The sequence below is a fragment of the Crocodylus siamensis genome, chromosome 6, assembly GCF_052110815.1.
Source record: "Crocodylus siamensis isolate JL-2025a chromosome 6, ASM5211081v1, whole genome shotgun sequence".
In the NCBI taxonomy this organism is placed as follows: Eukaryota; Metazoa; Chordata; order Crocodylia; family Crocodylidae; genus Crocodylus; species Crocodylus siamensis.
In genome coordinates, this window is record NC_143400.1 from 62,917,136 (window position 1) to 62,939,917 (window position 22,782).

Consider the following 22,782-nt stretch of genomic DNA (forward strand, 5'->3'; position numbering starts at 1 on the left):
GAGGTCCCTTCCAGCCCTAATATCTATGAATCCCCGAATAGATCATTCTAGCTAGGGCTTTGTCAAGCCAGGCCTTAAAAACCTCCAAGGATGGCGATTCCATCACCTCTCTAGGTAACTTGTTCCAGTGCTTCACCACCCTCCTAGTGAGAGAGATTTTCCTGATATCCTCCTTCTGCAAGGACCAGGCCTTCCTTGCCTCACTGGTGTTACACAGTCACTGTCTCACTTCCATACCAACCATCAGAACAAAATCAACATAAAGTACAGCAAATAAGTAGCTGCTGTTCTGGTTGAGGTCCCTCATTGACCTAGAAACATTTTGTTAGATAACCACATCCTGAAATGTACTCTGATATGCAATATAAACCTATGCTGCTGCAACTTCAGGCTACTGCTCTTCATCCTGCTCTCTGCAGCAGGAGAGAAAGGGTGTTCTCCCTCTTCTTTATGGAAGCCCTTCAGATATTTGAAGACTGCTATCATGTCCCCTCTGAAGTGCCTTTTCCATAAGCTGAACATGCCTATTTCCTTCAACCTTTCCTTATATGGCTTGCCTTCTAAGCTGCTTATCATTTTTTTTTCACCTGTCTCTGGACCTTCTTTTTAACTTTTCTGGCTGTGTCCAGACTAGCACAGCTATGCAGTCTGGCGCTGCACACCTGTATGCAGTGCCACATACCGCACATTCAGGCATTCCTCGCACTGGTACCTTGCAGCATGGAGGGGGGCGGGTTTGACCCTGGGAGATCCCAAGGCACAAAGTGTGCTGCTGCTACTTGTCCTTGGGGAACCAAATGACCATGCTCATCTGAATGCGGCCTCCGTGTCCATTTCAAAATATGGAACCCAAATCTGAACACAACACTTTAGATGAGGCCCAACCAGTGCTGAGTAAAGAGACACTCCCACCTTCAATGTCTTGTACCCACTTCTATAGAAGTATTTCAAAACCACATATACCTTTTGTGCACCTGTAGCATACTGCAGCCTCATATTGAGTCTGTAATCAACTAAGACTATCATGATCTAATGAGAGAATGAACTTGTTAAAGATCTTGATGCAGGGTAAAATTAAAAGCTTATGTCAAATGCAAAATAACTAGTTTACCATGAATCTTTAGGTATATATTATATCCGTTGCTATGGTAGAAGAGCATTTAATGGCACTTGTTATGAAGTATTTTATAATGTCAAAGTGAAAGAAGGCTACAGATATAGGAAAAATTTTTACTGAGCAGAAGATATTTTAGGCCCAGTCTCTCTCTCAGAGAGATCATGATTATTTTCCTTTGTTCTCTATAGGAAGAGAATCAGACCTTTAAAGGTAACTCTGATATTACATATGAGAAAATGGCATATGTAATAATCTTCTTGTATGTTAACACCCTTTCAATTTTTAGTTAGATTGTCTGTAAATTAGGCTTTGGACACCTTTGTACTGATGAGTTGGCACAAAGCTGTCCCAGCGTACCAAGGAACTGGAGTCAGCTTTTCTAATTTGTAAATGTAAATAGGTTTCAAAACAGCTGTGAGACTCTAGTATTTTCTTGTAGCTTTTTCCTTAAAAAAAACTTTTGTCTCAAAGCACATTTCAGGATCTGGTTATCTAGCAAAATGTTTCTGGGTCAATGAGGGAGCTCAACCAGAACAGCAGCTACTTCAGTTGCTGCCCCTTACATTGATTTTGTTCTGATGGTATGGAAGTGAGACAGAGTGACCATGTAACACCACTGAATCAAGGAAGGCATGGCCTTTGCAGAATGAGGGGAAAGGACTCCTTATTAGTCCTCTTTGAAATCAGGATATGGTCAGCCATAACTTGGTGCATAATGTTTATTACTAATTCCTAGTATTGTTCATGAGATGTTGTACTGCATTAAAGACTGGGGGTATTTTGCAAGTTTTTGGGGGAGGATGTGAGGGGGTTACATTTTTTTTCATTTAAATACAAATAAACTGTTTTCCCATTTAGTGACAAGATTGCCACTGGATCGTTTGACAAGACCTGCAAATTATGGAGTGCAGAAACAGGAAAATGTTATCATACCTTTAGAGGACACACTGCAGAAATAGTGAGTGTCTGAATTAAAATTGTAAATCTTTGCCTCCGATTGTATCTTCATATATTGTGTAACCTTCATTTTCCAGCCTTAGTAATCCAAATTCCTCTGCCAAGAGATGCTAATTATTACATACATATTTCCCTCAGACATTGATATAATCAAGATTGTAACAGCATCTCTTTAACAAGCACTGTTGTGGCAGGTCTTTTACTTTTGTTTTCAGAACTAAAGCTCTGCTGGTTTTTAAAGAATTGCGCCTTGTTATTTGTAATTAATACTATTTTCCTGTTCAGCACCGTTAGTAAGCAGCCTTTCAGTTTTTTCAGACTGTATTGCTTTTGACCTTAACTGCACAGGAGAACAGAATCCAAAGAGAACCTACTTACACATGTTGGGCTTTATTTCTCAGTCTAGAGATCTGAGGCAAAGGAGCACCTCTTTCTTAAGGACAAAGGGATTGCCCCACTGGACCATATTTATAGTTCATCTAGTCCAGCAACCTGATTCCACCATGGCTGGTACAAGATGCTCCAAATAAAGGTTTAAACAATCCCATAATAGGAAGACATAGAACAATTTGTCACCCAGGGGTTTTTCCCAGACTCCTAGTGGCAGGGAGGGCCAGGCACAGATATGGGGAGGCAAAGGGCAGAAGGTGAGTGGCAGAGGGCAAGAGGCATGGGCATGAAGGGAAGATAGGTGGCAGGAAGGCAGGTATGGAGGTGGGTAAAAAGCAGGGGGCAGGTAGGAAAGGAGCAAGGGGTCCTGGCCTCTTACCCCCCATCCCTGCTGCTTTCATCCTGTTGTGGGGATGAATTGTTTGATACAACCCTCTGATCATTAGATTGTATACATGGAATAAGAGATTTATAATTTTCCATGTACAGAATCAAATTATTGCAGAGGTCATTTTAAATGTGAAGTTGTCTTGGATTTGGGTAAATATGGTAGAACTTGGTGCTAAGGATATTCTTTGGCAATGAGATCCACATCCTATTCATATCTTGTATTCAAATTGTGTTCTTTTTTTTTTTTTTTAGTTCCCTCTGTTTCACTGAATGTTCCTTTCTTGTTCATCGTCTGATCCATGTTTTCTGTTCTGTATGTTCTTCTGTATATGTTCTCATTCATATTTGTTGCCATCTTCTGTATCAGTGGTGTCAAACTTATGGCCATGGGCCAAGCCCATAGGGCTGCTGTATCTGGCCTGCTGGGCCACTGATGGATTACAGGAAGTTGGCAGAGCATGATGGGGGGAGTGGCTTGCCACAGAATCCAGGGCTTTTGGGCCCTGTTGGACATGGTGATTAGCGACAGAACGGTTGTTACAGTTCAAATTGCCCTTCAGTTGCCTTGCCCATTGCCACTGCCATGGCCCTGCTGCCACTGTCCCACACTCCATGCTAGACCTGGAGCTAGTGTCATCATCTCCATGTGCTCCAACTGGAGCCAGAGCTGCCACCCTATCATACAGTGTATTGGCAGCAGAAGCTCCAACTCCAGTGTTGAGCATGGGGTGGGAAGACTTGTTGTCATTGTAGGAGAGAGCTTAAGTTCTAATGTAAAACTGCACTGAAAACATTGAATGTGGTATACAGAAAATTCAGAAGCATCAGCAATGCAAGAAAACAGCGTGGTTTAATAATTAGGGTGCCTTGTTTCCTCTTCAGGGAGTTTCAGTTAAAAATTAGTGTGGATCTATTGAAACACTTGCTTTTTTCTACTGAGATAATATTTTAGTTTAAAAAAATTTTTAATTTATCATTCAATAGAATTTCCAGTAAAAAGAATTTTAGAAACAGTGGGCATGCATTTAATTTGTAAGTAGCAAAGGTGAAAAATGGCTTGAGAAAAATGTTGCTATGCTGCTTTTTTTTGATGTATAGAGCATGTGCAGTATTTCGTGTTTTTCCCCTCTGGTACCGTGAAGGACCTGATATTTTAAAAAAGGCCTCAGTTTAACTTCTAGCAGTTTTATGTTTGCAAATCAGGTAAATAGATATCAAAAGTTCTGATCAATTTCCTTTGACTTCAGTGTTAATTTAAAAAGGCCCATATTTGTATGAATTATTCCTGAAAAAAAATTGGTAGAAGATTATGCTAGCATAAACGGAAGTTAGTTCTCCAACTCAGGCCTGCGTTTCTAAGAGTGTGTATATACTACACTTGAACAACTGTCCTCTGTGGTGTCTAGATCTGTTTAGTAATGAAATATGAAACATGATGTTTTAATTTACCATCATATATAATTGAAAATGCAGCTTGGTTTTAGCATGCATTTTCTTTTTTTCAAAGATACCAGCTGTTCCGTATTACTGTATTTATTCAAATATAAGATGACCCTTATTATAAGATGAACTCCTAACAGTTAGATTCTACATATGGAAAATTTATAAATTTGTTAAAATGTTCCAGGAATAGAATCTAATTATTAGAGATTTGCTTTGGTTTTTGTCCCCTTCACACTGGTACAGTAGGGGAAATAAGTCTGGGGGTTGGTTAGAGTTAACAGTGTTTCAAGCCATGGTGACCCCATACCTTAGCACTGCTCAGTATGTGTGTATACTCCAGATTCCCCCACCCCAAAGGATTCATGTGTTAATTAGCCCCTTACTCATGACTGGAACTGGGTGTTCTTGTCATAAGTATGGAAATCCTCCAATAATTTATATGTAGATGAGGTGCAAGGCAACTTGGTCCAACTGCTGCTCATGGACGAGGAGACCACACTAATCATATGTGCTAGGCTGAGACAGGGGCCAACAGAGGGAGTCTGGGTAAACTATTTGAGGCCCTGTTTGATGTTTGCAAGACATATAAAGCTGGTGAAGAAATGGGAATCACTGAAAATGGGAAAGACAGGTGCAGCTCAGCTATGGGAGTGAAGAGGATGTCAGAATATATTGAACTCACCATGACCTGAAACAGAGCCAGCACTGAAGGGGGACTGGGCAAAATGGACACTACAATATATCTAATTTAGATGGGTTGTGCTAACCTTTCCTTGTAATAGTCTTCTATCGGTTCTGAAAGCTGATTAATGCCTTAAAGCAGGGGTGGGCAAATTTTGGGCCCATGGAGCATGTAGAGAGTTTTGTGGAATTTGTTACAGACAAAATCAGCAATTCTCTCATTGCAACAGTTCACCAAACCACCTTATATGGGATGGGGCCAAGGGTGGGGAGCTGGCTTGGCACAGGCAGCAGCTTCAGCAGGAGTAGCTCAGCTGGGTCCCTCACCAGCACTGCCTTCAGGCTGCCCTTCTACCCCAGTGGGAACCTACTGACTATGTCCACAGTTGATGCCAGCACCTGCCTGGCGCTGCTTCTGGCACATGGGCCAGGAGCTAGTGTGAGTTGCAGAGATGTCCTGTAGGTGCAGGATGGTTTTGGGGCAGGGGTGGGTGGGGAGAGAGAGAGGTCCTCCTGCACACCCCCTGCCTAGATGAGTGGCAGTGGCTGGTGCTGGGTGTTTGGAAAAAGTGGGACCTGGCAGCGGGTACATTTGCCGCTGCTGGGGCCCTTCTGGCTGTGGCCAACTGGAGCCTTTGCCAGGGCTGCTGTGAGGCTTCTTCCTGCTACCACCAGTGCCACCTCTGGGCCACCCCAGGCTCATGGGGTGGCGATGGGGAGGAGCTGCAGGATAGCCCCAGCGTGGGGTCTGAGTGGCTGTAGCCAGAAGGGCCCCAGCAGCAGCGAGTGCACCCACCGCCAGGTCCTGCTTTTTTCTGGCACCCAGCACCAGTCGCTGCCACTCATCATGGGCAGAGTGTGGACAGGACCATCTTTCTCTGTCTCTCCCTCCCTCCCTCCCACCTCCCTTCCCACCTATAGCATGTATCAGTTTACACCAGCTCCTAGCCCATGCATTGGAAGCAGTGCTGGGTGGATGTCAGCATCAGCTGTGGATGAAGTTGGCAGGTTCCCGCTGAGGATCAGAGCATCTGCCCTGGTCCACAGGTGAAACTGCTGCACCAGCATGTCAGCTGTGATCTCGGACAGTCACCCTGATCCCCAGTGAGAATTTTTTTGCTGGAAGTGTCCATGGCTCATGCTGACGTGTACCTGGCACTGCTTCTGGCACATGGGGCAGAAGCTGGTATAAGCTGCAAATGGGGCCAGGACATACCCACCCACCTGGCACGATGCAGCAGCTGGAGCCACTGGCTCCCTGCAGGGCAGATCCCATGACTTTGTGGCTATTGACCTGGGGGCCAGATATAATCATTTGGCGAGCCGGATTCAGCCCGCAGGCTATATTTTGCCTACCCCTGCCTTAAAGGCAGAGAAAGGGATTGATAGAGTATTTTGGTGTAAGGAATAGAAGAGAGAAACCCAAAGCTCAAAACAGTGGCAGTGGTGGCAAGTAAACATGGGGTGGTAAAAGAGCTGAAGAGCGGAAATGAAGATCTGGAGATAGATGAAGAGTGGATGATGGTGGAGAAGAAAGGAAGAAAGAAAATGGTAGTGAGAACAACAGTGGAGGCAGTAATGGTGAGTGTAATGATGCTAGAAGGAAGACAGGAGCAGAGGAGCGTGGGAGACAGTGGCAGCTGCAGGAAAAGGTACATCAGGCAAGAAGTGGGGGGGGCAGCAGGAATACAATGGCAGGCCAGCCCACTAGGGTTAGCATGGCGGGAAAACATGGAAGTGGGACCAAGAGGAGTAGAGGCTGCAGATAAAGACAACTTTAACTGGAAACGAGGCAGATGGGATCGATAATGAAATGAATATTATTTCCTGGAAAAGGTTCTGTTTGAGATTTTGGAGGTGCAGTTGGAGCATCTCACCCACCTGATTGCTTTCTCAAATCAAAAGACTTGGGAACTGACTTAATGGGATGGAGAAGGGTATGAGAATTTTTGGAAGAAGTATGCAGAGAAATGCGAGAGAGAGGAATTAAGAGGGATAAAGTTCATAGCGGGGGAAAAGTGAAGAGAGAGAGTGATTATAGTTTGAATATACACACATTTACTAGAGACGAAAGACATAGAAAGATGGATGGAAACTTCCAAAGTACTTCCAAAGGGTAATGTTGATAGAGAAAGTATGGGACCAATATGGTATCTAGATGGGGTCTTGAAGGGCATGAATAGTGTTACAAGCGAGCAAGTGGATCCTAGGTGGAGTACTGCATCTCCTATCGGTGATCAAGATTGGGGCAAACCAGGTTTATAATGTAATGCAGGCAACTGGAACAGTGCAGCAAATGCAGAAAGGTGAGGCACCTGTCTGCACACTGTCTCCTAATGGTGTGCTAAACATGCGAGGGGATGGGGCATAAAGCAGCAGAGTGCCAGGAGTCCCTAACATACAGTATTTGTAAGGGAGAGGTACACTTGTATTGTAGGTGTCCCAAAGCCTTTGAAAACATAGTCAGACCCCCTGGGGAACAGCAAAACCTGGAGGAGGAGAGGTTGGACACTGACTTAGAAATTTTGGAAGAAATCCTGCAGGAGAGTGAAACAGAGGAGGGGGGCAAAATTTTTGTGTTTTGAGGCAGTGGAGGAGGAGATAGAATGGAAGGGAAGGCGGGTACAGCAAACAGCTTAGACATGTAGGTGGTGGTGGGGAAGAAGGAAGACACCCTACAGACAACAAAAGTGCAGATGCAACAAGAGAGAGAACCAGAAAGACGGGCCAGGAAAAGAAAGAAAATGCAGGGCGGAAGACCAGTAAGAAGAAACCTGATAATGACAGAAGTGAGTTGGAGGAAGAGCTGGAAAGCAGTTTCCTGTCTCCAGTGCCTCTGAAATCCAGCCTGGAGCAGAGATCATAAGGCAGAAAGAAGCAGGGAGGTGGGAATATGCATGCCTTCCTAAATGGGAAAGTGATTCGGCAGCTTGAAAAGGCTACAGGAAGGTGTGTGAGGAAGGGGGATGAGTCGACCAACCCAAGCAGTAGTGCAGACAGACTTTAAGGGACAGGTACACTCAGCTCAAAGCAAGCAGGGACAAACCTTAGAGGGACAGGCACACTCATTTGAAAACAAGCATAAATGGCATTAACAATAGTTTTGCTTAACATCAGGAGTAATTTAACAAGGAAAAGATTGGAACAGATAAAACCAGTATTGAGCCAAGTAAGGGGAGACATAATCTGCCTACAATGATGTGGTATATCAGGGGAGAGGGATTATAAATGCTTTGAGAAAAGGTGGAGATGGGGATCTATCTTGGTGGTCAGGGACAAATGAAAACAGAACAGCAGGGATAGCAATATTTTTCAAAAACCGAGAGCAGGTAGATGAAGTCATCGGTGGCAGATTGCAACAAATGGAACTATCAGTTGGAATAGAATCAGAATTTTTCAATGTATATGCATCACTGGAGAGGGAGGGAAGGAATATGCTGCTTAGAAAGCTAGCAGTTTACATGGTTGGAGGAGGACCATCCATAATAGCAGGAGATTTCAATTGTATAATTGAAGTGGGTGTCAAAACAGGGGAAGGAGGAAATGGAGTTTTAGATAGCTCATCCAGACAGTTTACAAATGTAATAAGACTTGCTAAGAGATGCATAGGCAGGGGAGAAAGTTTTCACTAGGACAGACTCCAGTGGAAAGAATCAAGAATTGACTTGTGTTTATTTCAAAAGAAATAGGAATAAGGCTGAAAAAACCCCATGCATATGGCTTTCAGTATGCTGAAGGTGGAAATGAGTCTTGATAAGAGACCCATGACAGGGAAGGGACTATGGAAGTTAAATATGTGGCTGTTACAAGAAGAAGAGATGTTAAGCATACATGAGACAGTATATGGGGTGGTGAACACTTGAAGAAATATTTCAGGAGTATCAGAGAATGGTGGAAGAAGGTGAAGAGGGTAGGAGAATTCTTCGGAAAGGAAGGCTGAAGGATGTGCTGGGAAAAGAATGACAGAACTAAGAGAGCTGCAAAGAAAAATGCAGGAGCTGCTAATGGCAGCCACAGAAGGAAGACGGGTATGAGAAGAGGTAGAAGAAACAAGGCAAGAATTAGACACCTGGTTTAAAAGAAAGATGAGAAAGAAAATATTCTTAACGTAAGCACCCTGCGTGGGAGAAAATGAGTGGTCCCAACTGTTTTTGCCAGAGGAAAGGCAGCAGAAAGAGAGCTTAAAGCAGAGTGGGAAGAAGGGGGGAGGGACTTGGAGAAGTAATAAGAGAGAGAGAAATTGCATACTAGGGATCCTGTTAGACACCAAAGGACAAGGTAATACTGAATGGGAAAAGGTGAAAGCCAAGCTACGGGAAATGTTTTGGTTATGGTCTGGAAAGACACTACTCTGTGTTGGAAAAGTTGTGGCATTTAAGGCTCTGCTACTGCCAATCATTCTATATACGGGAATTGTATTCCCACCAACTTGGTAGCAGATAGCAAAAGTACAGAGGGAAATATGTGTGTTCTTATGGAATGCCAAATGAGAGGTTGGCTAGAGCTGACCTGTACAGAGCAAGAGAGATGAGGAGGTGGGGGCTGCAGGACTTGGGACTGTTCATCTATATGAAATATGTAAGCATGATATGCGAGGCCATAATGGAGGCAGAGGGGCAAGCAGTGCGTATGACCCAATTTCACATGGCTGCAATTTTGAGGAAATGGGGAGTATATCAGACCACTTTGAAGAGTCCATGTGGGAAAGGGTCTACCGCTTTCTGAGTGTCTCCAAAATAAACCTGTTATTAGTGTGGGAGGTGGTACTATATGGACATACCTGAGGGACCAGAGGAAATGTCATTAAGGACTTTATTAACATGGTTAAAACTAGTTTATGGAACATACAAAACCTCTGGGTGTTCAAGGGGTAGGCTTTCACTGAAAGAGTGCCTGAAGTTGCGGTTGCATGTATTGAAACACTACATTAATCAGGACAAAGAAGAGATAGAGAGGAAGAGGCAGAGAAGTGGAGGGAAAAGGATGGACACACTTGTTTTATTAAACAAAGGGAGAGGACTGATAGTGGTGGAGAATTTCAGGTGGTTACTGAAGTGTACCAGTTTTTCATGGGGCTCTGTATGAAGAAAAAGATTTCTGTAAGGGTTTTTTTTTTGTGAGAAGTTGATGTATGTTGTTTAAGGGCTTAATATAGTTGTATGTTATGATACGTAGTTGTTTCTGTGATGTGAAGTCTTGATAAAACAAGGGGAAAAAAGGGTTCCCATCAGCATCTCAGCCTTTTTGGCTGATATCAAATGTAGCGTTTTTGGCACCAAGGGGAAAGGGCTGCTTCTGGCCTTCTCAGTGCCTGCCTGATATTGCAGTACCTCCAGGCCCAATGCCATTCCCTGTGGAGGGAATATTCGCCTATTTTCTGTTTAAAAGCTAAAACAAAAAAAAAAGGTTCCCATGAACATTTTTGACACCTGTGGGGAGGATGTTGGAGGTTGCCTTGGTCTCTCTGGGTGCTGACCTGTTATTGCAGACCCAGTGCTCATTCCTTCCTTGGGGAGCAACTGCCAGTTATTTTTGTTTGTTTTTTAAGGGCCACATCAAAAATAAAAGGTTCCCATCGATACAGTCGCCCATGATGGGCTGTGTGTTTTATAGTCATGCTCAGTGTTGGCTGTATTTTAATCAGCTTCATAGTAGGTTTCCATTACTGAGCACCTGCTAGTTTTGGCAGCAGTTTAATGATAGACAGTGTATTTAATAAGGTTTCCTTACATGCAATTGTAAACGAAGATTTCTTTGGGGGGGCGGGGAGAACCTCCACTTATATTTGAGTAAATACGGTATGGGATAGAACTACCATACTGAATAATTACTGAGGACTAGATGTTGATTATATCAGTTTTCAGTGAGAGAGAAGAGTTGGGGACTTTGCTTCATTTTTGTTATTCGACAATATAAAATGCAGCTATATCTGAAAAGTCTAATTTGAATTTAGGCTCAAATATGTTCTTATAAACTTTTTCAACACAAAGTCATTTATAAAAGAACCAGTTAGGTCAGTCCACTGATTTATCACCCAGAGCTTTGATAAAGATTTGTTTCTTCTCTAATAAAATCTCAGAAGGATGCTCCAGTTGTGATCACAGTTTTAAAGTACCATTGCTGTATTTATAGGTCACAGACTGGTAAGCTGTAGTGTTGCCGTATTTTGAAATAGTAATTTCAACCCACTTAATTTTTTTTAATTGCATATTTTTTCTTCTACCACTTCCCTCTTCCATGTGTTTTTTGTTACAGGTGTGTTTATCATTTAATCTTCAAAGCACTCTGGTAGCAACTGGAAGCATGGATGCCACAGCCAAACTATGGGATATACAGAATGGAGAGGAAGTGGTCACCTTAAATGTATGCTTGCATTCTTTATAGTTCTGAAGGTGGTTGCTTTTTTTTTTAAAGTTACTAATTGAGATAGAAGGGGCAGAAGTACTTAATTATCTCTCTTAGTACTTTTAGGCATATAATTTATTACCATCTGAGTCCCTTAATTACTGTAGCTAAAAAGTGGATTAAGAAAATACAAAAGGAGTAAGAAAGCTATGCTTTTTTATTAAAAACCATAAAAGCCTGTTCCATCAAATGTCAGATTGTCACAATTCAGTGTAATTACTGTCCTAGGCCAGAATGCCTGACTTCTGTCATTAACATGGTCTTATCATTATGAATATTGCACTGTAATTATTCTGAGAGATAATGTAAAGTAACTTCAAAAATTTTAATGTTCGAGACTACAGTTCATCTTTTTCAGAATGTATGTAGGGTACTGAGACTACTAAGTTTGTCTAAGCTGTGATTTCTCTTGCCTGTGTTTGACTTACTAAAATCTTGCTGTTCAAATACTTCTGCCTAAACTTATAAGTATATTCAAGTCCCTTGCATAAATTCTAAATATAAGTGCATAGTTATCCTTTTTCAAGTGTCTGACCTGTGGAACAGGGAAGGCAATACCACCTTCTCACTTTCCCATATTATTTGAAGAAAAGCATGCCTGGGAAAGGTGGGGCTGTAGAAAATGTGGATGTCTTTGGCCTATGTTTAAAATAATCAGGGGACATGCAGGAAACTGCATGGACTCACAAAACACTTTGAACAGTTTAAATGCAGTTTAAACCTGGAGCAGACAGACATACAAGTTTGTTAAAGTTGTTTAAAGCCTCCCTGGAGTGGTTCAGAAATGTACCTGAACTATTAAATACTGTTTTGAGCTGGTATACTATGAACTGGTTCAATGTTATGCATGGACACTAAGTGTTCTGTGATACCAGTCTGCACAGTCCTTCACACTGCATCACCCTTTCCCCTTTACTGCTGCAACTAGTTGCTCTAGTACGTGGCCAGAACATTCCTGCCCCCTTTTTTTCCCCCTTTTTTGGCACCTTTTATCAATGAGCTTCCTTTCACTTGTTCAGTAAAAGCTAACATCTTTTTAACAACCAGTTGCAGCCATTCACTCATCATGCTCCTCCAGGCAGCCCTGGGAACCATAACGCATACCTCACTCCTCCCCTATCCCCTTCCATCCCCAAGTCAGCTAGGTACACTGAAGTCTTTGGTCTGTTGCAGGCTATTGAAGTTTATTGAACTCATGTTTGACAAGATAAAGCAGAAAAGTAAAAACAACCCAGCCACAGGTCAACCTTGCCACCCCCTTCCTGGGACCTGCAAAGCATGGTTACAAGCATTCCCGGCCTCTGTCCCACTTACCCTGCACCCCACGCACACTCACTCCCTGCGAGTGGTCCTGGACTGCTGCTTGCTCCCACCCCCTGGGAGCCGCAGCCTTTCACACAATTGTAGACCAGCTCTTAATCAGTTACATTTGGGAACAGTTCAGTTGTTACATGTGCCTGCAGCCTGTTCCACAGCAATTGTGAACTTGTTCCCAATCACTAACGTTTTGGACCATTTCAGTTGTTTTGTGTCTGCACATACTTGCATGCTTTCTCTCATGCTGGCTTGCTATGGCTACTGACAATCCAACCCTTAGTTCATTGTAATTAAATCATCTGATTATATTGTGGTTAGCAAATGCTATTACATGTGAACTAGATGTAGAAAAGACCTATCAGATCACAGTTAAAATTTATTCTTCCTGTCATCACAGAATTGTTTGCAGTATGCTTAGGTGACACAGGCTAATTATTAAATGCCTTTGTAATATAGGCAGTAAGATCTAACAGGCTGTGGTAAAGACAAAGTTACAAGACACTAATAAATACACTAGATTGTCATAGCAAAGGGCTATATGGTATAATAGAAATGGCAATATGTAAGTGTGTATAAATAAAGTCTAGTATTCTTTGTTATTCTTTGTAATGCTACTACACAAGTTATTTACTGGATGAGATTCATGCAAAAGTTTAATGTATATCCTGAATAACCTTTTGTAAATATTTTTAGGGGCACTCAGCAGAAATTCTTGCATTGTCCTTTAATACCACAGGAGATAGGATAATCACTGGCTCCTTTGACTATACAGTTGCAGTGTGGGATGTTGGCACTGGCAGGTACTAAAAGATTCATAAGCCTACTTTGCACTGTCTTGTTTTAATGACTTTTTTTAAAGGGGTACTGCCAAGGACTACAAATTCTAAACCTTGCAATTCTGCTTTGTTTTGAATATTCAGGTCCTTTATATTTCCTTTATCTGCCTTGAGTGCAGACCTGCCCCCCCTCCCCACCAGGAAGAGCTTGGAGTCACCCCCAGTACCAGCTTGCAGCGGCAGCCTGCCCTTGCCCCATGCATGTGCCCTTCATCCCTCCCCTGGGGGTGTGCAGAGTGGTGAGAGCCCTGCCCCCATACCCTTCCGGTGAGCTGCTAGAAATTCCATCCCACGTGCATGCACGTGGCATTTATTGGCAACATTATCGGCCACAACAGCCAAAAAACCCAGTTTGCGATAATGTCGATTTTTCCTTTTTATCGGTGCCTATACGATATGGACCAATGTACTGGTGCATCTCTAATAAGGTGCCATAAATCCAGTGTCTAAATTTAGTTCATGATTTTTTTTGTATTTGGTAGGTTGATGAAGTGAAATTTGTAGGTTCATTTGTGACAGGTGTTTTGTAAATTGCCTTTGAGGATTAGAACTGAGAGACTGGAGAGAGAATGTTTTCTGTGAGAAGTGTGCCCCCACAGGTAATAGGGTATTCTTGTCTTTGATAGATTTCCGGTGTCCATTCATTCTGGTATGCAGTTGTTTGGTCTCTCCTGTATATCTTTCATCGGGGCGTTTAGTGCAGTGGGTGAGATATATTACATTACTGGAGATGCAGGTGTAAGATCCAGGAATGGTGATGGTTCTGTTGTGGGCTGTAGTGATTGTGGGAGTGGTGGAGAAATGTTGGCAGGTTTTTCATTTCTTGTCCCGGCATTTTCTGGATCTGTTCAGTGTGCTTTGGGCCATAGGAAGTTTGCTTCTGGTGATGAGATTCATTGCTTGTTTAAAGGCTAGGATGCATGGTTCTGGAAAGATCTCTTTAAGAGTAGGGTCTTCTTCTATTATGGGTTGCAGTTGTTTGAGGATTTTCCGTGTAGGTTCCAGGGAGGGATGGTATGTCATAACTAATGGTGCGTGATTTGTGGGGATTTTCTTTTTTGTACTGCAGCAGTTCTTCATGTGGGATCCAGGTGGCTCTTTCAAAAGTGTGATCTATCTCTGGAGGAGTGTCCTTGTCAGGTGAAAGGCCCTTTTGAGATATGCATGGTGACGATTGTGGGTAGTCTCCTCAGTGCAAATTTGGTGGTATCAGAGGACTTGCTTGTGTATTACGGCTTTCTTGGTGTGTTTAGGTGATTGGTGGTTTTGTGTAGATATGTATGTTGGTCCATGGGTTTCTTGTATATGGTGGTTTGTATTTTACCATTCTGGATAGACCATGGTGTCTAAAAAAGGAAATGTTGGTGCTGGAGTATTCGAGAGGTAGTGTGATGGAGAGGTGATGATTATTGAATTTGTGATAGAAATCAATCAGAGACTGCAGGTTTTTGGTCCAAATGATGAAGATATCAGCTGTGTATCTTAGGTATAGCACTAATTTGGTTCAGTTCTTGAGGAATTCTTAGATCAACATGGCTACAACCAACAACCCTAAAGAAATCAGTCTTATTATTGTGTCTTTAATAAATAGAGAACGTTTGATTTCCCTCTTATGCTGGTGTTGTGACAATATAAATCTATTGATTTCAAAGACTGGTGTAATTGATAGAAGAATCAGGTGCTTTAGCTAGAGTTCAGGATTATGCCAATACCTGGCATGATGTGATAAAAATAGCTGAACATTGGCTGGTAATCATGGGTGTCTGGTGCCTCTTGAGTCGGGGGGTAGGGACATGTGCCCCCCCGACAGCAGTCAGTGATCTGGGATGGGGAGTGTCCCCCAGTGGCCAGTACCACTGGCTGGGGGGAGGGGGCGGGGATGGGTTTGATTTCACTCACTGTAAAAGTGGCCATGCCGCTTGTGGAGCTCCCGCGGCTTTTGCTGGCATCCCCGCTCCCCAGCTGGTGCTTGCAAGGTGGGGAAAAGATGTTTCCGCCTGACCCCCTGCCTGCTGGCTAAATGGGGAGCATGGCTGGACAGGGGGTGCACGTACACACCCGTGGATCCCCCACGCATTGCCCCTGCCGGTTATATTGTTTTCACAAGTCCTAGTTTATTCAGCGGAAGACTCGATACAAATGACATTCTAAACCACTTGATTATAGTAGATAATGTAATTTATTTTTTATTGTTGATATGAAGACTTCATTACATTTTCATGAGGGATTTCTTTCAATGTGAAACAAGGCAGAATCTCTCTGAAATTAGCTTGTGAAGGGAGTAGTAATAAACTGGGTGATATACACTGCAACCCTGAAGGTAATCCTGCTGAGAGAGAAAATAGTGTGCATGTGAATGATCTTTTGGCCTGATCCTGAAACACTAAGAATTATGCCACTGTGCCTCACAAGATCTCAGCAGCTCACTAGATTGGGTCTCTGGGTGGTAATTTTATTCTTTTATTCCTTTTGTTATTGAAGATATTTGTATTTTGAAATGGGTCTTTCTTTCAGCTTCTTCTTGTCTGATCCTGCAGTGAAGTCAGAGTCTTTGGATTTTAATGTTGCATTGTTTTTCTACAGAAATGGTTGCGATGTTACAGGTTCAGCACTGTGACTTCACTTCAGGATCACATTACAGATGGACTGGTAAGGAGGAAGCTCTTGTTTAAACAACAGTAACTCTGGTAATTAGCAGTGTTGGAAAAAATAAAAAAATGAAAGTCAATTTGTTTAGTTTGATATGCATTAAAATTTTCCCCAGTATAGAAATCACTTATGAGCTGGTTGACTGCTGCCATGTTCATGAAAGATGTTTTCCAGCTGGATGTATCAGTGATTCTTGGCATGTTAATTATAAAGGAATAACATAAGTAGAAAGCAACTGCACAAAATGGAGTAGGAACCAGCAGTGAAACTGCTAAGAAGTGACTAATAAGTAACTATAGGCTAAAATGTTAACTGGTGAAATAATCATGCTTGTGTAGTAGATTAAGAACATATCTCCTTTGAATAGAGAAGTACTAGAAAGCGAGATGATCACACAGACATTAGAGATATCAGGAGTACCCAGTAGTGTCCATGCAGCTTGTAGTAGCAATAGTAACCTGCTTTACATTCTGCATGGGTTGCAATCGCTAGAGGGCAGCATAGCCATGCCACGATTTAGGGCAGTGGTGAAGGAAAGAAACACTTAAAATACTATTTTAGCTGATACAATAATTCACTGTGAAAAATAACCCCCACTAATTTGACCTCGTTTTCTGTCCACTAAAATTAATCTGTGGCTTGTAATTTTTTTCTTAAGTCATTTTCTGTTAATGTGCACCAGATACTTTGTGTTTCTTTTCTTTTCTTTTTTTTTTAATCTCATCAAATGTGATTAACTGCATTCTGTGGAGAACAGGTTTGGTACTTGACATTCTAAATTTCAGTTTTATTGGCTGCTTGTGATTTGATATCAGTGTTACATGTTATCTAATTCTGTTATCCGACTGGCTAAGCACATACTTTATTATCATTAGGAAAGCTTGAGAGGACACGTGGACTTTGAATCTCTCTAAAAGTTAGATTCACACAAGATAGGTAAACAAGATGAAGGAATTTCAGAAAACTTTAACCTTAATATTTTATTGATGAGTCAAAAGATGAAAATTTTCATTTTGTTAAAAATCCTTTTCATCAGAAGTGTTTCAGTAAGGACAATTTTCAACCAACTCTAGTCTCTGTTGAAAATGATACATTGTCTCATTTAATTGCCTATAATTGGGGCTCATGAGAGACTATGAGGTAGTATCTCATCATGTGAGATGCATCATATATGGTGCAACAATTAGACAGTTCACTGTCCATGGGCCTTTGTACCAGTAAGAGTTGGCTACTCTAATGGTCATGGAAAGTAAGCACAACAGAGGTATGCATGTAACTAAATTAAAATGAGATATCTAATCGGTGACTGGTTAGTTTCAGTGATATGTTCCAAACAATGTAATTTATTAAGTATATTGGTTTACTTTTCCATCCAATTGGGGCACATAGAAGTTTGACCAAAGACTTAATCTTCCTTTAATCTGCCTTTGTAAACCTGGGTTTTCCATCCTTTTGTGAGATTTTGGGTTCTGTTATAATATGACAATAGTACTGATGGCCAAGTAATAAATTCACAGAGCCAAAATGCTCCTCAGCGTCTAGTTAGTGTAAAAAGGTCAACTCAATAACAACAAAGCAGGAAACATGTAATTAGAAAATAGACTAATTCTTTAAACGGACACTAAGGTAATAGCTTTATTTGTTGTTGTTACACTAAACAAATATAATGTTCAGTTACTCCGAAGATTTGCTGTTGTGAATGTTTCATTTAGCATATACATTAATTAAGGTCTTTCTATTTCTGGTCTAGCCACTGAAAAACGAGTATTCTGGATTACACAGATTCACTCTGTTGCTTGTCTGGTCATTAATTTGATTACTAGTTAAACCTGTAGCTGTATAATGTGATATATATCTTAATTTGTAGTCCCTTCAATATGTTTGTCAATTAATCTTCTCTTAGTTCTAGTGCTTTATAGCACATCATTAATTAAAGCAGGCATCAGTGGTTAATTATTCAGCACTTCCCAGCTAAAGCTGCTTGAAGCATTTAACAAAACTAGTGTTGCTGGTGTTGTACGTTTGTTCTGATAAGATATCTTGAATTTAACATGATCTGGGCCACTATAATAATGTGGAATCCTTATTTGCATTGTCATATGATCCTGATCCGACCTTCATTACTCTGGCAAAACTATCCGGGATTTTAATGGAGATTTTGTGTAGAATTGGGAACATGATTTGATAATTTTTGATGTTAGAATTGATTTGGGGTCTTCTAGATTTGTATTTAGTTTTGTTGGTAGCTTATCTGAAGAGAAGTACAGTACAGTTATTTTGATTATTCAGAAGCATACTAATAAATTATAATTTTTTTCTGGTGGTTCTGAGGAGTTATTTCTAAAATGATTTCTAGAAACATGAAAGTAGATAGTAGGAAACTCCAAAGAGAAGCCAGTATGAAAGGAACTTCATTCCATTATCCCCCTCTCCATCACTTTTGGGTTGAGAGAAGAAACATGCGTTGATATGCCACTAGTATGTTAAACCAACCTTACTGCCTTCTGGACGTAGTCAGTCAAATCTTGTTCCGTCAGCACTAATACTCTCAATGATATTAGTGGATGAGGCAGGAAGGGTTTTAGCCATTAATTATATTGTCTTCCCAACTATAACATATACTTGTATTTTACTATCACTTTACCAGCAAATGCACAACTAAATTTTAGTTCTCTTTTGGTAGGAAGTTACATACTTTAATAGGTCATCGGGCAGAGATCAGCAGTGCACAGTTCAACTGGGACTGTTCCCTAATTGTTACTGGATCAATGGACAAAACATGCATGGTAAGATAATTGGAACTATACCAAATGCCTTCTGTCAATTGCTGCTTGGGCCATACAGCAAATAATCTATTGTTGGGTTTCATTTATGATGAATACTTTAAAAATGTGTTGTGTGTTTCAGAAAAGCATTGTAACCTATTCAGAATCATTTTGCATACTGCACATTTTGACTGCCTAATGATTTATAATGGGTACCCATTGCAGCTGAACTAGAAGACAGGATTTGAGTGATGTTACAGCTAATTTGGTGAAATAAGCATAAAGAAGAGAGGACAGATATTAGTGTGGTCTGACCTTGGATTCTGACTCAGAAGAGCTATTATCTCCTGGGTGTGCTGCAAACTTCCTTGATACCCTTGGGTAGGACAGATTTTCTAAAGAGATGCCCAAAATCCATGTGGCCTGGGAACTTCTTTTGTGTTGATGGCAGAAGAATTGGCAGACGAATTGGAGTAAATTCCACAAAAGGTTATGGGGCTTTCTTGCTCTGTGACTTTTTTGTGCAGTGTCATGATTTGGTGCATACTTTTCACAGCACTACAGTGAAACAGTGATCTTTACACTGCATTTAATCCTGTGGGGTGTTTTTTTTTCTGAGTAATGTTGTTTTTTGTTTCCTGACTCAATGGAGCTCATAGACTTGGTGCAGAGATGAACTAATTGAGTTAGATTAACTTAAAAATCCTTTCCATCATCTTCAGTACATTTTGCATTACCTACCTTGAAAATAACATTTCTCTTGACTAGCTTTAAATAGCTGCAGCTTTCCCCTCCCTCACTTCTTTAGATTACATTAATAGGATGTAGAATTTCTGATACAGATCTGTTTTATCCCTGCATCCCTATGACTTTGACAGTGTGATTTCCACTGAAGCTTACTCAGCTTCTTGATTTAGAAATATGCATTCCTTACAAATGAGCAACATTAATTAATTAGTACTGTAATGTAGTACCATCAGTCCAGCTCTTATTCTGAAGAATAAAACATCAGTTTTTAGACCTGAATGCCCTGTTCATTTCAGTAGAGAATTCTGCTTAAATAATGGTATGTCCCAAACATATTGGGAGTTTATAGACAGGGTCCAGGAGGGGGGCACTTTTAATTAGAGCGGCTCTGAGAGCTGCTCTAATTAAAGCGCTCGGAGCATTACGTGTATCAGTGTCCCTGCGCTGAGAAATGGTGGTGGGGTGCTTTAACTAAAGATCATCGAACAAGCTTTAGTTAAAGTGCCCCCACCACTGTTTTTCAGTGCGGGGATGCTGATGCACATTACGCTGAAGTAATTACCGTGCTCCAGAAGACTGGATTAAGTCTGCTCCAACATGCTGTAATTACAGGGCATTGGAGCAGCCTCCCTGCACATGGACAGGTGCCTGTTAAGATTAAAACAAAGCAAAAAAAAAATTAGACCTCTAATGATACTTGTTTTGCCTTGTGCTAAGCCAGTACATTTTCCTTTCTATTTGTTTCTATATCTGGGTGAATATCATATTGATAGGTTTCTTAATATATTTACATTCTCTTAGGCACCAAGGCAGTGCATATATATGCAGCAGTCATGGTACTTACTGATTGATTACATGCATATCAAGCAACTTATTTAAAATAAATGGCAAGATTACTATTGATGGCATGTAATTATTTGGATAGGTTTTCATTTATTGCTTTTTATCCTTATGCAGCTTTGGAATGCGGTGACTGGGACACGTATGGCTACTTTAACAGGTCACGATGACGAAGTATTAGATGTCTGTTTTGATTATGCAGGCCAGCGTATTGCAACTGCCTCTGCTGATGGTAGGTGACTTGATCAGGGCTGGACTGCTTTCACATGCTGGTAGTTAACAAAAAATGAAAGCAGCTTTTCTGCCCTAGGGTGATTTCTAGAGTGGAGGAAGATGATTTTGTTTCATTTCTGGTACTTGAGGGTTTTGTTAGGCATATTATTTTTCAAAATATTAATATTCAATGTTAAAGTATCCCAATACCCAAAAGATTTTTCCCATAATACATATTAAAGAAGCCATGTGATACTGCATACTACTAGGTTGTACTGATTTGCCCATTCTGTTGAAATAGTTGATGTTTATCATTGTCAGAAAAAGGATTCTATACTAGATGGGCTACTTATTTGGTCTAGCTTGGTAGCTCCTGTGTTAGGAGGTAAAATAATGCAGTTTATGAAGATAACTCGTCAGTGGTTAAACTCTGACAACAATAGATTGGTGAAAACTATCACTTGGACCATTTGCTAGCTTGTATTTTTGCTCATGTTTTATCCAGAGTGCAAATGGCTTGGTCAAACTGTGGGTATAAATTTAAAGGTTGCACAATCAAAGGTAGTAAAAAGCCAACATTTTCCTACTAGGCCATGGGTTTTTTTTACTTGTGTATATGGCAAATTTGTGGTGATTTAAAATGTCAGTGTTGGTAAATAATGACTTCTTAGTAGTAACTATTGCTTGGATGAACCTTGACAACATGATAGAAGTCATTGGGTTTCCTTGTGTGAGGGGAAAAAATGATTCACGTTTATATGTGCGGCATTGGACCTTAAGTTAGTTATTTATACTCCAGAACAACTTCTGTTTCCATTAGTGTTAATGTCAAGATTCTTATTAAATTCAATAGGTTGAGTATGAGGCCTTTCATTCTAGTAAAAGTAACCATTTATGAAAATCCAAAACAATTACAGATGACCCCCTCTTCTACTCCTACAGGATCAGCAAGAGTTTACAATGCAGAAACAAAAAAATGCATTGCAAAACTGGAAGGGCATGGAGGAGAAATTTCAAAGGTGACTTTTTTTGCGGTGATGTATGCTTATCTATATTATTTCCAAATGATGTGCTAACCATTAATTGTTAGGTGTCCCAGAAACGATGAAAAATGTAAGCAATGTTCAGATTTTGGGGGGGGGGGCGGGGATTGTTAGGGTGCTTTTGACAAGTTCTTATTTAGAATATTACCTTCTGAGATTTCAGTACTTTATCCTATTCTCTTTTACACCTTACTTAGTACAGTACTGTAACTCAAATCTTATGTTTGATATAGTAGCTTGTACCCATTCATTCATCTGAACAAATCCAGCTATCTGAATGGGTTATCAGCCGAAGCTTTCCAAAGCGGGTAGAATTATTGAGGAATGTACTATATTAACATCCCTCAGTGAAAGATGTTAGATTCAGGAGGGATAGTTTTATCTGAGTTAATATAATGTATAAAGTACATCTTCTAGGCTCACCTCAGGCTTGCTGACTGAGGGCTCGCTGCATGGTAAAATTAAAGCTGGATAGAAAACAGCTATAGAGTTGTTGCACATTTTCAAGCACTAACTTTGTAGCTGGTTGGCTCTTTTTATAGCTGGATAGTCATTTTTATGGTATGTTAATTACTTTGTACATGTAGCTGGTCTAAATCGATTGCATGATTTAATCAGTTAGTTGCCTAATATATGTAACATAGCAGGGGCCTGAGGGACATTTCCACAGGCATATTCTTAACAAAGGAAATGGCCAGTGACATCCTCATGGTCTTCAATTCTGGAATGAATTTCTTTATCTGGGAGCTGTAGTTTGCTGGGCATGTTAAAAGATGGATCTGTTTTTACACAGTTCTTTGTGGGAGGATGGATGTGATAATTCAGGGAATTTACTGTTTTGCAGGTTGATTATGAGGTGGGGGTGGGGAACAGGATATGTTGGATATCATTCCTCATCAATAATTCAGCAACAGTCTGTGTAATGAAAACATTAAATTAATAATAAACTTGATGCAGTAAGGCTACTTTTATGATTATACATGCTAGGA

At 40.9% G+C, this 22,782-nt stretch overlaps 1 protein-coding gene across 2 annotated transcripts in view; it reads left to right on the plus strand.

Moving 5' to 3' along the window:
• The window catches only part of DAW1 (dynein assembly factor with WD repeats 1), a 47,023-nt gene that overhangs the window by 22,459 nt on the left and 1,782 nt on the right, over positions 1–22,782 (plus strand). For both annotated transcript variants that reach the window (XM_090051888.1, XM_090051889.1), the window contains exons 6-11: positions 1,976–2,075; positions 11,234–11,341; positions 13,394–13,500; positions 18,869–18,971; positions 20,655–20,769; positions 21,693–21,769. In XM_090051888.1, the coding sequence (XP_089908014.1) occupies positions 1,976–2,075; positions 11,234–11,341; positions 13,394–13,500; positions 18,869–18,971; positions 20,655–20,769; positions 21,693–21,769 (610 nt within the window). The remainder of the gene's footprint in view (positions 1–1,975; positions 2,076–11,233; positions 11,342–13,393; positions 13,501–18,868; positions 18,972–20,654; positions 20,770–21,692; positions 21,770–22,782) is intronic.